This window comes from Pristiophorus japonicus, chromosome 32, assembly GCF_044704955.1.
Source record: "Pristiophorus japonicus isolate sPriJap1 chromosome 32, sPriJap1.hap1, whole genome shotgun sequence".
Taxonomy (NCBI): Eukaryota; Metazoa; Chordata; class Chondrichthyes; family Pristiophoridae; genus Pristiophorus; species Pristiophorus japonicus.
Window position 1 is genome coordinate 4214687 of NC_092008.1, and position 15208 is coordinate 4229894.

The window sequence follows — 15208 nt, forward strand, 5'->3', positions numbered from 1 at the left end:
GCTCGAGGGGCTTAACGGCCTCCTCCTGTTCCTAATGTAACAGGCTCGAGGGGCTGAATGGCCTCCTCTGTTCCTATTTCTTGTGTTCGATGCCTGAGCTAATAAGGGCAAGCAAATTATTAACCAAAAAGCTAAATACTGCGCATGCTGGAATCTGACAAAAAAAAACCCAGAAAATGCTGGAAATCTCAGCACATCAGGAAACATTTGTGGAGAGAGAGACAGAGTTAACGTTTCGGGTCAATGACCCGTGGTCAGAACTGGCGAATGTTCGAAATGTGACAGATTGTTAAGGAAGTGCTTTAGCCCTGAGAGGGGGAGGGGGTGAATGGAAAGAACAAAGGGGAAGGTCAGTGATAGGATGGAAGGCAGGAGAGATTTGAGAGACAAAGGGGATGATGTGCCGAATGGAGACAGTAATGATCGAGGTTAGGGAACCAAAGATGCGTCTACATAGAGTGTGAATAAACGGGTCCTGTTCAGAATGGCAGGCAGTGACTAGTGGGGTGCTGCAGGGCTCAGTGCTGGGACCCCAGCTATTTACAATATACATCAATGATTTAGACGAAGGAATTGAGTGTAATATCTCCAAGTTTGCAGATGACACTAAGCTGGGTGGCGGTGTGAGCTGTGAGGAGGATGCTAAGAGGCTGCAGGGTGACTTGGACAGGTTAGGTGAGTGGGCAAATGCATGGCAGATGCAGTATAATGTGAGGTTGTCCACTTTGGTGGCAAAAACAGGAAGGCAGAATATTATCTGAATGGTGACAGATTAGGAAAAGGCGAGACACAACGAGACCTGGGTGTCATGGTACATCAGTCATTGAAAGTTGGCATGCAGGTACAGCAGGCGGTGAAGAAGGCAAATGGCATGTTGGCCTTCATAACGAGAGGATTTGAGTACAGGGGCAGGGAGATCTTACTGCAGTTGTACAGGGCCTTGGTGAGGCCTCACCTGGAATATTGTGTTCAGTTTTGGTCTCCTAATCTGAGGAAGGACGTTCTTGCTATTGAGGGAGTGCAGCGAAGGTTCACCAGACTGATTCCCGGGATGGCAGGACTGACATATGAAGAGAGACTGGATCAACTAGGCTTATATTCACTGGAATTTAGAAGAATGAGAGGGGATCTCATAGAAACATTTAAAATTCTGACGGGATTGGACAGGTTAGATGCAGGAAGAATGTTCCCGATGTTGGGGAAGTCCAGAACCAGGGGTCACAGTCTAAGGATAAGGGGTAAGCCATTTAGGACCGAGATGAGGAGAAACTTCTTCACCCAGAGAGTGGTGAACCTGTGGAATTCTCTACCACAGAGAGTTGTTGGGGCCAGTTTGTTGGATATATTCAAAAGGGAGTTAGATGTGGCCCTTACGGCTAAAGGGATCAAGGGGTATGGAGAGAAAGCAGGAAAGGGGTACTGAGGGAATGATCAGCCATGATCATATTGAATGGCGGTGCAGGCTCGAAGGGCCGAATGGCCTGTTCCTGCACCTATTGTCTATGTTTCTATGAATGGCAGAGTAATTTGAAGCTGCTATGGGAGACGGAGAGATGAAAAGGTCGGGGCATAGAAACACTACCCCCAATCCCATGTGCTTTAACTTCGCACATTAATCTCTTGTGTGGGACCTTGTCGAAAGCCTTCTGAAAGTCCAAATATACCACATCAACTGGTTCTCCTTTGTCCACTCTACTGGAAACATCCTCAAAAAATTCCAGAAGATTTGTCAAGCATGATTTCCCTTTCACAAATCCATGCTGACTTGGACCTATCATGTCACCATTTTCCAAATGCGCTGCTATGACATCCTTAATAATTGATTCCATCATTTTACCCACTACTGAGGTCAGGCTGACCGGTCTATAATTCCCTGCTTTCTCTCTCCTTTTTTAAAAAGTGGGGTTACATTGGCTACCCTCCACTCCATAGGAACTGATCCAGAGTCAATGGAATGTTGGAAAATGACTGTCAATGCATCCGCTATTTCCAAGGCCACCTCCTTAAGTACTCTGGGATGCAGTCCATCAGGACCTGGGGATTTATCGGCCTTCAATCCCATCAATTTCCCCAACACAATTTCCCGACTAATAAAGATTTCCCTCAGTTCCTCCTCCTTACTAGACCCTCTGACCCCTTTTATATCCGGAAGGTTGTTTGTGTCCTCCTTAGTGAATACTGAACCAAAGTACTTGTTCAGTTGGTCTGCCATTTTTTGGTTCCCCGTTATGACTTCCCCTGATTCTGACTGCAGGGGACCTACGTTTGTCTTTACTAACCTTTCTCTCTTTACATACCTATAGAAACTTTTGCAATCCGCCTTAATGTTCCCTGCAAGCTTCTTCTCGTACTCCATTTTCCCTGCCCTAATCAAACCCTTTGTCCTCCTCTGCTGAGTTCTAAATTTCTCCCAGTCCCCGGGTTCGCTGCTATTTCTGGCCAATTTGTATGCCACTTCCTTGGCTTTAATACTATCCCTGATTTCCCTTGATAGCCACGGTTGAGCCACCTTCCCTTTTTTATTTTTACACCAGACAGGAGTGTACAATTGTTGTAGTTCATCCATGCGGTCTCTAAATGTCTGCCATTGCCCATCCACAGTCAACCCCTTAAGTATCATTCGCCAATCTATCCTAGCCAATTCACGCCTCATACCTTCAAAGTTACCCTTCTTTAAGTTCTGGACCATGGTCTCTGAATTAACTGTTTCATTCTCCATCCTAATGCAGAATTCCACCATATTATGGTCACTCTTCCCCAAGGGGCCTCGCACAATGAGATTGCTAATTAATCCTCTCTCATTACATAACACCCAATCTAAGATGGCCTCCCCCCTAGTTGGTTCCTCGACATATTGGTCTAGAAAACCATCCCTTATGCACTCCAGGAAATCCTCCTCCACCATATTGCTTCCAGTTTGGCTAGCCCAATCTATGTGCATATTAAAGTCACCCATTATAACTGCTGCACCCTTATTGCATGCACCCCTAATTTCCTGTTTGATGCCCTCCCCAACATCACTACTACTGTTTGGAGGTCTGTACACAACTCCCACTAACGGTTTTTGCCCTTTGGTGTTCTGCAGCTCTACCCATATAGATTCCACATCATCCAAGCTAATGTCCTTCCTAACTATTGCATTAATCTCCTCTTTAACCAGCAATGCTACCCCACCTCCTTATCCTTTTATTCTATCCTTCCTGAATGTTGAATACCCCTGGATGTTGAGTTCCCAGCCCTGATCATCCTGGAGCCACGTCTCTGTAATCCCAATCACATCATATTTGTTAACATCTATTTGCACAGTTAATTCATCCACCTTATTGCGGATACTCCTTGCATTAAGACACAAAGCCTTCAGGCTTGTTTTTTTAACACCCTTTGTCGTTTTAGAATTTTGCTGTAGAGTGGCCCTTTTTGTTTCTTGCCTTGTGTTTCTCTGCCCTCCACTTTTCCTCATCTCCTTTCTGTCTTTTGCTTTTGTCTCCTTTTTGTCTCCCTCTGTCTCCCTGCATTGGTTCCCATCCCCCTGCCATATTAGTTTAACTCCTCCCCAACAGCACTAGCAAACACTCCCCCTAGGACATTGGTTCCGGTCCTGCCCAGGTGCAGACCGTCCGGTTTGTACTGGTCCCACCTCCCCCAGAACCGGTTCCAATGCCCCAGGAATTTGAATCCCTCCCTGCTGCACCACTCCTCAAGCCACCTATTCATCTGCGCTATCCTGCGATTCCTACTCTGACTAGCACGTGGCACTGGTAGCAATCCCGAGATTACTACTTTTGAGGTCCTACTTTTTAATTTAGCTCCTCGCTCCTTAAATTCGTTTCGTAGGACCTCATCCCTTTTTTTAACCTATGTCGTTGGTACCAATGTGCACCACGACAACTGGCTGTTCTCCCTCCCTTTTTAGAATGTCCTGCACCCGCTCCGAGACATCCTTGACCCTTGCACCAGGGAGGCAACATACCATCCTGGAGTCTCGGTTGCGGCCGCAGAAACGCCTATCTATTCCCCTCACCATTGAATCCCCTATCACTATCGCTCCCCCACTCTTTTTCCTGCCCTCCTGTGGAACAGAGCCAGCCACGGTGCCATGAACTTGGCTGCTGCTGCCCTCCCCTGATGAGCAGGGAGAGGAGGGTTAACAAAAAGATATAAAGGCAGCCAAAGATGGACAGAGATGAAGCTCTGAAATTGTCGGACTCGATGTTGAGTCTCGAAGGCTGTAAAGTGCCCCAGCCGGAAGATGAGCTGCTGTTTCCTCGAGTGTGCGTTGAGCTTCGTTGGAGGCCGAGGAAGGAGAGGTCGGAGTTGGGGCGGAGAATTAAAGGGACAGGCGGCCGGGAGGTCGGGGGTCACGCTTACGTACTTCACTGAGGTGTTCTGCAAAGCGGTCACCCAATCTGTGCTTGGTCTCCCCAATGTGGAGGAGACCACATCGTGAGCAACGGACACAATGCACTAAGTAGAAAGATGGACAAGTAAATCGCTGCTTCACCTGGAAGGAGTGTTTGGGGCCCTGGAGGGAGCAGGCCAGGTGGATAAGGTGGTTGAGAAGGCATAGGGGATACTTGCCTTTATTAGCCGAGACATGGAATACAAGAGCAGGGAGGTTATGCTTGAACTGTATAAAACACTGGTTAGGCCACAGCTGGAGTACTGCGTGCAGTTCTGGCCACCACATTACAGGAAAGATGTGATTGCACTAGAGAGGGTACAGAGGAGATTTACCAGGGTGTTGCACTGGAGAGGGTACAGAGGAGATTTACCAGGATGTTGCACTGGAGAGGGTACAGAGGAGATTTACCAGGATGTTGCACTGGAGAGGGTACAGAGGAGATTTACCAGGATGTTCCACTAGAGAGGGTACAGAGGAGATTTACCAGGATGTTGCACTAGAGAGGGTGCAGAGGAGATTTACCAGGGTGTTGCACTGGAGAGTGTACAGAGGAGATTTACCAGGATGTTGCATTAGAGAGTGTACAGAGGAGATTTACAAGGATGTTGCACTAGAGAGGGTGCAGAGGAGATTTACCAGGATGTTGCACTAGAGAAGGTACAGAGAAGATTTACCAGGATGTTGCACTAGAGAGGGTACAGAGGAGATTTACCAGGATGTTGCACTAGAGAGGGTACAGAGGAGATTTACCAGGATGTTGCACTAGAGAGGGTACAGAGGAGATTTACCAGGATGTTGCACTAGAGAGGATGCAGAGGAGATTTACCAGGATGTTGCACTGGAGAAGGTACAGAGGAGATTTACCAGGATGTTGCACGAGAGTGGGTACAGAGGAGATTTGCAAAGGGGATGGAGTAGAACAGCAGGGAAGTCTTGCTACAGTTATACAGAATATTGATGAGGCCACACCTGGAATACTGCGTGCAGTTTTGGTTTCCGTATTTACGAGAGGATATACTTGCTTTGGAGGCAGTTCAGAGAAGGTTCACTCGGTTGATTCCGGGGATGAGGGGGTTGACTTATGAGGAAAGGTTGAGGAGGTTGGGCCTCTACTCATTGGAATTCAGAAGAATGAGAGGTGATCTTATCGAAACGTATAAGATTATGAGGGGTGGATGCAGAGAGGATGTTTCCACTGATGGGGGAGACTAGAACTAGGGGGCATGGTCTTAGAATAAGGGGCCGCCCATTTAAAACTGAGATGAGGAGAAATTTTTTCTCTCTGAGGGTTGTAAATCTGTGGAATTCGCTGCCTCAGAGAGCTGTGGAAGCCGGGACATTGAATATATTTAAGACAGAGATAGACAGTTTCTTAACCGATAAGGGGGCGGGCAGGGAAGTGGAGCTGAGTCCATGATCAGATCAGCCATGATCGTATTAAATGGCGGAGCAGGCTCGAGGGGCCGTATGGCCGACTCCTGCTCCTATTTCTTATGTTCTTTAGAGTGGAAACATCCTCTCTGCATCCACCTTGTCGAGCCTCCTCATAATCTTATACATTTCGATAAGATCACCTCTCATTCTTCTGAACTCCAATGAGTAAAGGCCCAACCTCCTCAACCTTTCCTCATAAGTCAACCCCCTCATCCCCGGAATCAACCGAGTGAACCTTCTCTGAACTGCCTCCAAAGCAAGTATATCCTTCCTTAAATACGGAGACCAAAACTGCACGCAGTACTCCAGGTGTGGCCTCACCAACACCAATAGCTGTAGCAAGACTTCCCCGCTTTTATACTCCATCCCCCTTGCAATAAATGCCAATAAAGGTTTAGAGGGGACTTGAGGGGAAATGTCTTCACCCAGAGGGCGGTGGGGGTCTGGGGGGGAACTCACGGCCTGAAAGGGTGGTAGAGGCAGAAACCCTCACCACATTTGGACGTGCGCTCGAAGCGCCGTAACCCACAAGGCTACGGACCCAGAGCGGGAAAGTGGGACAAGGCCGGGATGGCTCTTGGTCGGCCGGCGTAAGGCGGACACAATGGGCCGAAATGGGCGCCGCACGTGTGTTCCCCCCCCCCCCCCCCCCTTCCAACACCTTCCTCCCGCCCAGAATCACACCGTCGCTATGACGCAGCGATTGCACTCTAGCTGTCCCCCCGGTCGGCTCGGATTCGGCTGACGGCCGGGGGCCGGGGAGGAGGGGGGTCAAAGGGCAAGGGGTCGCGCCTCCTCGCCGTCTTAACCCCCCCCCCTAGCTTGTCCGCTTGTGTTTCAGACGCTGAAGGCCAGCATGAAACGGGAGTGCAGGTGCCACGGGGTCTCCGGCTCGTGCGCCATCAAGACCTGCTGGGTGACCCTGCCCGGCTTCCGGGAGGTGGGCGTGGCCCTGCGGGAGAAGTACGGGCGGGCGGTGCCGGTGGAGGCCGTCCGCGCCGGGCGGGGCCACCGGCCGGCCTTCCTGAAGGTGCGAAAGACTCCCCACCGCAAGCCCGCCGCCGCTGAGCTGGTGTACACCGAGCGCTCGCCGGACTACTGCGAGGAGAGCTGGGAGACGGGCAGCCCCGGCACGCGGGGGCGGCGCTGCCGCCGGGACGGGCCGCCGCAGGAGCCGGGGGGCTGCCAGCTGCTCTGCTGCGGGCGCGGCTACACCGCCTCCCAGTACACCCGTGCCTGGCAGTGCCGCTGCAAGTTCCACTGGTGCTGCCAGGTCACCTGCGGCCGCTGCAGCGAGAGGACCCACGCCTACGCCTGCAACTGAGGCCAGCGGACGCCCCTTCCGGGGGCTGAGAGGGAAGGACCTTCGCCGGATCGTGTCGCCACGCCGCAGCGATTGCACTCTAGCTGTCCTCACGTTCAGCTCGGTTTCGCCCGGAGGGCCGAGTAGCGGGGGGGGGGGTTGGTGAAAGGACATTCTTAGGATCTTGCTCTTCAGCTTTGAACGTTTGGGCACCGCATGTGTTCCCCCCCCCACCCCTTTCCTCCTGTCCAGAATCATCCCGTCGCTAAGACGCAGCGATTGCACTCTAGCTGTTCGCCCTGGGCGGCTCGGTTTCGGCTGGCGGGCGTGGGAGATGGGGGGGAGGACCAACGCGGGATCTTGCTCTTCACCCGCCGTTTGGCCGTCGAGCGTTTGGGCGCTGCACGTTTTCCCCCCACCGCCTTCCTCCCGCCCAGAATCATACCGTTGCTAAGACGCAGCGATTGCACTCGAGCTGTCCCTCCCCAGTCGGCTCGGTTTCGGCTGGCGGGCAAGGAGGGGGAAAGGATGTTCGCAGGATCTTGCTCTTCACCCGCCATTTGGCCGTCGAGTGTTTGGGCGCCGCACGTGTGTGTGTCCCCCCGCGCCCCCCCCCCCCCCCAACGCCTTCCTCCCGCCCAGAATCACACCATCGCTAAGACGCAGCGATTGCACTCTAGCTGTCCCCCCTGGTTTGGCTCAGTTTCGGCTGGCGGCCGGGGGCGGGCGGGGGGGTGATGGGCGGAGGGGGGATGGGACATGACACCAGGCGTAAGGTTTTAAATCCGGGATTGAGTCGACGGATGTCTGCCTCGTCAGTCCGGGACTGGTGGGCCTCCTCGTTGTGGTTTAGGACGTGACCATTGGTGAATCAACCCTCCCGAACCCTCCCAACGCCCAACAGAAATCAACTCGCATAGCCCAGCGACGCGCTATTGTCAGCGCTTGTGGGTTGAAATTTGCCAGAGCATGTTCCCTCACCTCTGAATGAAAACTCAGGCGAACTTAAAAGACGCGATTTGTTCCGGTTAATTAGCGATCACACCCCCTTTCAGCGCACGGTATAGTAGGGTACAGCTTCTGTGCAAACACGGTTCCCATTTTCCTCTGTCCAGGTCCCCGGGCGTCTAAGGGCACAAAGATTTCAGAGAACGGGTTTTGTTAATCGATTCCCTCTGATGTGTTACATTTACAATGTTATTCCTGGGAGTGTTTGATGGGGACAGTGTAGAGGGAGCTTTACTGTAACTAACCCCCTGTACCTGCCCTGGGAGTGTTTGATGGGACAGTGTAGAGGGAGCTTTACTCTGTATCTAACCCCCTGTACCTGCCCTGGGAGTGTTTGATGGGACAGTGTAGAGGGAGCTTTACTCTGTATCTAACCCATGCTGTACCTGCCCTGGGAGTGTTTGATGGGGACAGTGTAGAGGGAGCTTTACTCTGTATCTAACCCCGTGCTGTACCTGCCCCGGGAGTGTTTGATGGGGCAGTGTAGAGGGAGCTTTACTCTGTATCTAACCCCCTGTACCTGCCCTGGGAGTGTTTGATGGGACAGTGTAGAGGGAGCTTTACTCTGTATCTAACCCCCTGTACCTGCCCTGGGAGTGTTTGATGGGACAGTGTAGAGGGAGCTTTACTCTGTATCTAACCCCCTGTACCTGCCCTGGGAGTGTTTGATGGGACAGTGTAGAGGGAGCTTTACTCTGTATCTAACCCTGTGCTGTACCTGCCCTGGGAGTGTTTGATGGGACAGTGTAGAGGGAGCTTTACTCTGTATCTAACCCTGTGCTGTACCTGCCTTGGGAGTGTTTGATGGGGCAGTGTAGAGGGAGCTTTACTCTGTATCTAACCTGTGTTGTGTCTGCCCTGAGAGTTTTTATTCCATTTGGGATCTGTGCACTAGGAGTGAATAGGAAGAGGTTTGGGTCCATTGGGATTGTGTACAATGGGAGTGAATGGGAAGGGTTTGGGTCCATTGGGATTGTGTACAACGGGAGTGAATGGGAAGGGGTTTGGGTGCATTGGAATTGTTTACAGTGGGAGTGAATGGGAAGGGTTTGGGTCCATTGGGATTGTGTACAATGGGAGTGAATGGGAAGGTGTTGGGTCCATTGAGATTGTGTACAGTGGGAATGATGGGGAAGGAGTTGGGCATTGGTTGGGCCGATACAATTGCCCCCCAATGCTGGTAGGCACGAGAGCAACCCTTCGGCCAGATTTCCTGGTGGTGAATGTGCCCCAGTGACCCCCGTTAGATAGTTTCGATACCCGCTGTTCGCGCCGCTGCCCTTGCCGAATTTCAATGCCTGTGACTGTCAGCTGCGGCCAATATGAAGATTATCTGTGATGCCCCCCACAGTCGAATAGCATCGCATCTCTCACTATCCGGGCTCCCGTGTGAAGGATTCCCACTTGTGCAATGTGTCCGGGAGCCTGGGGAACTTTACCCCCGCAGGATTCAGCATTTTCAGGAAGGACTAAACGGGGGGCATTGTAACGGGGAGTGGGTGGGGCCATGTTGTAACTGAGGGGAGTTGGTCCTTCATTCTCTCCCCGTGTCTGTCTGTATCTGTATGCGTATCTCCACTCTCACTCTTTGTCTCTCTCTCTCTCTGTCTCTCTCTCTCTCTCCCCTCTCTCTCTCCCTCTGCCTCTCCCTCTGTCTCTCTGCCCCCTCCCCCCCTACCTACATTACAACAGTGACTACACTCCAAAAATACTTCATTGGCTGTGAAGCGCTTTGAGACGTCAGGTGGTCGTGAAAGGCGCTATATAAATGCAAGTCTTTCTTTTACAAGTGTAACTCCGTCCCTCTCTGCCTTTCTCTCGCTCTCTCTCTGTCTCTTTCTCTCTCTGTCTCTCTCTCTCTCTGTCCCTCTCTCTGTCTCTTTCTCTGTCACTCCCTCTCTCCCTCTCTCTCTCCCTCACTCTCTCTCTCTGTCTCTCGCTCTCTCCCTCTCTCTCTGGTCTCTCTGTCCCTCTCTCTCTCTCTGTCTCGCTCTCTGTCTCTCTCTGTCTCTCTCTCTGTCTCTCTCTGTCTCTGTCTCTCTCTCTCTCTCTCTCTGTCTCTCTCTCTGTCTCTCTCTCTCTGTCTCTCTCTCTCTGTCTCTCTCTCTCTGTCTGTCTCTCTCTCTCTGTCTCTCTGTCTCTCTCTCTCTCTGTCTCTCTCTCTGTCTCTCTCTCTCTGTCTCTCTCTCTGTCTCTCTCTCTCTGCCTCTCTCTGTCCGTCTCTGTCTCTCTCTCTCTCTCTCTCTCCCTCTCTGTCTCTCGCTCTTTGTCTCTCTCTCGCTCTGTCTCTTTCACTGTCTCTCTCTCTCTCTCTCTCCCTCTCTCTGTCTCTCTCCCTCTCTCTCTCCCTCTGTCTCCCTCTCTCCCTCCCTCTCTCTCCCTGTCTCTCTCTGCCTCTCTCCCTCTCTCTGTCTCTCCCTCTCTCTCTCTCTGTCTCTCTGTCTCTCTCCCTCTCTCTCTCCCTCTGTCTCCCTCTCTCCCTCCCTCTCTCTCCCTGTCTCTCTCTGCCTCTCTCCCTCTCTCTGTCTCTCCCTCTCTCTGTCTCTCTGTCTCTCTCTCTGCCTCTCTCCCTCTCTCTGTCTCTCTCCCCCTCTGTCTCCCTCTCTCCCTCCCTCTCTCTCCCTGTCTCTCTCTGCCTCTCTCCCTCTCTCTGTCTCTCCCTCCCTCTCTCTCCCTCTCTCACACACACGAGAGGTCTGGAAGCAGCCCGCGCCCCAGCTCCTCGCCTTCGCTCCTTGCCCAGGTCCTGTGCACATTCCGTTCTCTCTGGTCTCTCGGAGCAGCAAGCAACAAGCACTCCCATTCGCGCTGTTCCTTTGTCTGACTCGGGGCGGGGCGCGGGGGGGGGGGGGGTGGGCGGAGAGAGCTGGAACAAACTCTGCCAGCGTCTGCCCGCTCCGAACACACCCACCGCCCTGTGCCTTGCACAACAGTGTGTCGCTTTGTGCTTCGAACAATCTCCTGTCATTTTATGATCAATATCTCCGTACCTCGCCCGTCTAACAAAGCGGGCTGCTCCCACAATGGGTCTGTTTCACAATCTGCTGACTCGCGCGCACCTCCGGCACCCACTGTCGGTTTTAACAAGCCCCCTTCCTCGAGATGGTCATCTCCAGCCCATCGACTCATAAGCCCATCAGAAACAGGAGCAGGAGTCGGCCATTCGGCCCCTCGAGCCTGCTCCGCCATTTAATACGATCGCGGCTGATCCGATCATGAACTCAGCTCCACTTCCCCGCCCGCCCCTTCACTCCCTGATCGCTCAACAATCTGTCTATCTCCACCTTAAATATATTCAGTGACCCAGCCCCCACAGCTCTCTGGGGCAGAGAATTCCACAGATTCACCAGAAGAAATTCCTCCTCTTCTCCGTCTTAAATGGGCGACCCCTTATTCTGAGACTATGTGCCCCCTAGTTCTAGATTCCCCCCACGAGGGGGAAACATCCTCTCTGCATCTACCCTGTCCAGCCCCCTCAGAATCTGACACGTTTCGATAAGATCACCTCTCATTCTCCTAAACTCCAATGAGTAGAGGCCCAATCTGCTCAACCTTTCCTCATAAGACAACCCCGTCATCTCCGGAAACAACCGAGTGAACCGTCTCTGAACTGCCTCCAATGCAAGTGTATCCTTCCTTAAATACGGAGACCAGAACTGCACGCAGTACTCCAGGTGTGGCCTCACCAATACCCTGTATAACTGGAGCAAGACTTCCCTGTTTAACAGTCACTGAAGTGCTTTTTTCAAAGTATAGTCAGTGTTGTTGTGCGGGAAACCACATTTTAATTCGATTTATGTTTCTGGCTAAAAGTTAATTGGTTTATTTGCCGGTTTTAATGCCCGCTGTTAATAATGGGGCCACTTGATTGATGGTTTCAACTAAAATGGTTGTAAACCTGTTAAAAAAAAGGGCACTTGATTTAAAAGTTTTACAAAAATATTTGTAACATGGGAAACGCCAATTAGCGCACAGCAAGCTCCCACACACAGCGATGTGATAATGACCCGGATCGTCTGTTTTAGTGATGTTGGTCGAGGGATAAATATTGGCCCCAGGACACCGGGGAGAACTCCCCCTGCTCTTCTTCCAATAGTGGCCCCGGGATCTTTTACATCCGCCCGAGAGGGCAGACGGGGCCTCGGTTTAATGTCTCATCCGAAAGACGGCACCTCCGGCAGTGCGGCACTCCCTCAGTACCGCCCCTCCGACAGTGCGGTGCTCCCTCAGTACCGCCCCTCCGACCGTGCGGCGCTCCCTCAGTACCACCCCTCCGACAGTGCGGCGCTCCCTCAGTACCGCCCCTCCGACAGTGCGGCGCTCCCTCAGTACCGCCCCTCCGACAGTGCGGCACTCCCTCAGTACCGCCCCTCCGACAGTGCGGCGCTCCCTCAGTACCGCCCCTCCGACCGTGCGGCGCTCCCTCAGTACCGCCCCTCCGACAGTGCGGCGCTCCCTCAGTACCGCCCCTCCGACAGTACGGCGCTCCCTCAGTACCGCCCCTCCGACAGCGCAGTGCAGCGCTCCCTCAGTACCGCCCCTCCGACAGCGCAGTGCAGCGCTCCCTCAGTACTGAGGGTGTCAGCCTAGAGTCCGTGGAGTGGGACTCGAACCCACAACCTTATGACTCAGAGGCGAAAGTGCTGCCCAATCAGCCACAGCGGACACTGTACGAAACGCGGCAGCCAATTTGCGCACAGCAAGCTCCCACACACAGCAATGTGATAATGACACAGATCGTCTGTTTTGGTGATGTTGATTGAGGGATAAATATTGGCCCCAGGACACCGAGCCGGGGGGACCTCAGTGACGGGGAGAGACTGGAGAAGCTAGTGTTGTTCTCCTTGGAGCAGAGCAGGTTAAGGGGAGATTTGATAGAGGCGTTCAAACTAGCGAAGGGTTTTGATCGAGTCGATCGGGAGAAGCTGTTCCCCGGGGGGGGGCAGGAGAGCGGGTAACCAGAGGGACACAGATTGACGATAATCGGCGATGGAACCCGAGGGGGAGATGGGGGGAGAACGTGTTTACGCAGCGAGTTGTTGTGATCGGGAACGCGCTGCCTGAAAGCTCGGTGCGAGCAGATTCAATAGCAACTTTCAAACCGGGAATTGGATAAATACTGGAAGGGGAAATATGCCGGGGCTGTGGGGAAAGGGCAGGGGGGGGGGGAGTGTGGGACTGATTGGGGTCGCTCGGTCACAGAGTCGGCACAGCACGGGGCTCGACGGGCCCGATGGGATCCTCCTGTGCGGTGAGATTGTGCAAAGAGTGGGAATAAACGGGTCCTTTTCAGAATGGCAGGCAGTGACTAGTGGGGTACCGCAAGGTTCAGTGCTGGGAACCCAGCTGTTTACAATATACATTAATGATTTGGATGAAGGAATTGGGTGTAATATCTCCAAGTTTGCAGATGACACTAAGCTGGGTGGCGGTGTGAGCTGTGAGGAGGACGCTAAGAGGCTGCAGGGTGACTTGGACAGGTTAGGTGAGTGGGCAAATGCATGGCAGATGCAGTATAATGTGGATAAATGTGAGGTTATCCACTTTGGATAAACAGGAAGGCAGAATATTATCTGAATGGTGACAGATTAGGAAAAGGGGAGGTGCAACGAGACCTGGGTGTCATGGTACATCAGTCACTGAAAGTTGGCATGCAGGTACAGCAGGCGGTGAAGAAGGCAAATGGTATGTTGGCCTTCATAGTTCGGGGATTTGAGTATAGGAGCAGGGAGGTCTTACTGCAGCTGTACAGGGCCTTGGTGAGGCCACACCTTGAATATTGTGTTCAGTTTTGGTCTCCTAATCTGAGGAAGGACGTTCTTGCTATTGAGGGAGTGCAGCGAAGGTTCACCAGACTGATTCCCGGGATGGCTGGACTGACATATGAAGAAAGACTGGATCGACTAGGCTTATATTCAGTGGAGTTTAGAAAAATAAGAGAGAATCTCATAGAAACATATAAAATTCTGACGGGATTGGACAGGTTAGATGAGGGTAGAATGTTCCCGATGTTGGGGAAGTCCAGAACCAGGGGACACAGTCTAAGGATAAGGGGTAAGCCATTTAGGACCGAGATGAGGAGAAACTTCTTCACCCAGAGAGTTGCGAACCTGTGGAATTCTCCACCACAGAAAGTTGTTGAGGCCAGTTCGTTAGATACATTCAAAAGGGAGTTAGATGTGGCCCTTACTGCTAAAGGGATCAGGGGGTATGGAGAGAAAGCAGGAGTGGGATACTGAAGTTGCATGATCAGCTATGATCATATTGAATGGTGGTGCAGGCTCGAAGGGCCGAATGGCCGTCTCCTGTAACTTTTTCTATGTTTCGATGTAAGTACTGGGACCCATTGGTTATTGGGTAATCCTACTCTGCTCTGAATCACACCCTCAGCTACGCACAAAACACAGGGAGCCGGCTGAAACCTGCGAGGGGGCAGAGTTTCGGTGTTTAATGCCCGTATCGCCTGATCAACTCACAACCCACACCGAACGTCCTCTCTACCCGCCCCCTGACAATCGCCCTGTCGGCAACAAAGGCAGTGCTGTTAATTATCAACCCCTCGTTAGTATATAACTTGGCTCCCGACTGAACAAAGGCCGGTTCTGGATGCCGTGGAATCATTGAAGGCTTTTTCTTTTAAGGAAACAAAAAAATGTTTCTCTCTGTTTCTTTGTTCTCCCGCGTTCTCATCGTTCTCCCACCACACAGTTCCCCCCACCCCCTCCTCACCCGAAGGCACCAAACCCTTCCCCCCGGATCATGGTGGCAGTCCACGGGAGCCTCCCTCACCACACCCGAGCAACTCCCGGCCCCTGGCGTCATCCGCCGTCCGGCTATTCGACTTGGAGAGGCGTCGTGGTAAAGCCCGATCTTGCCCCCGTGGATCGTTGGGGGAGACGGCGTCCTCCGTCTCCTCGGAACATAGGAAGAGGAGGGGGCCGTTCAGCCCCTCGAGCCGGTTACATTAGGGACAGGAGGGGGCCGTTCAGCCCCTCGAGCCTGTTACATTAGGAACAGGAGGAGGCCGTTCAGCCCCTCGAGCCTGTTACATTAGGGACAGG

The 15208-nt window shown here is 52.6% G+C and overlaps 1 protein-coding gene across 1 annotated transcript; it reads left to right on the forward strand.

The window, feature by feature from the left end:
• Positions 1 to 4173: 4173 nt before the first annotated feature.
• LOC139240507 (protein Wnt-7b-like) lies at positions 4174 to 7219 on the forward strand. Its single transcript, XM_070869047.1, has 2 exons — positions 4174 to 4368; positions 6678 to 7219. Exons 1-2 carry the CDS (start codon positions 4174 to 4176, stop codon positions 7158 to 7160), a joined length of 678 nt encoding a protein of 225 aa, XP_070725148.1. The 3' UTR covers positions 7161 to 7219.
• The last annotated feature ends 7989 nt before the right edge of the window (positions 7220 to 15208 follow it).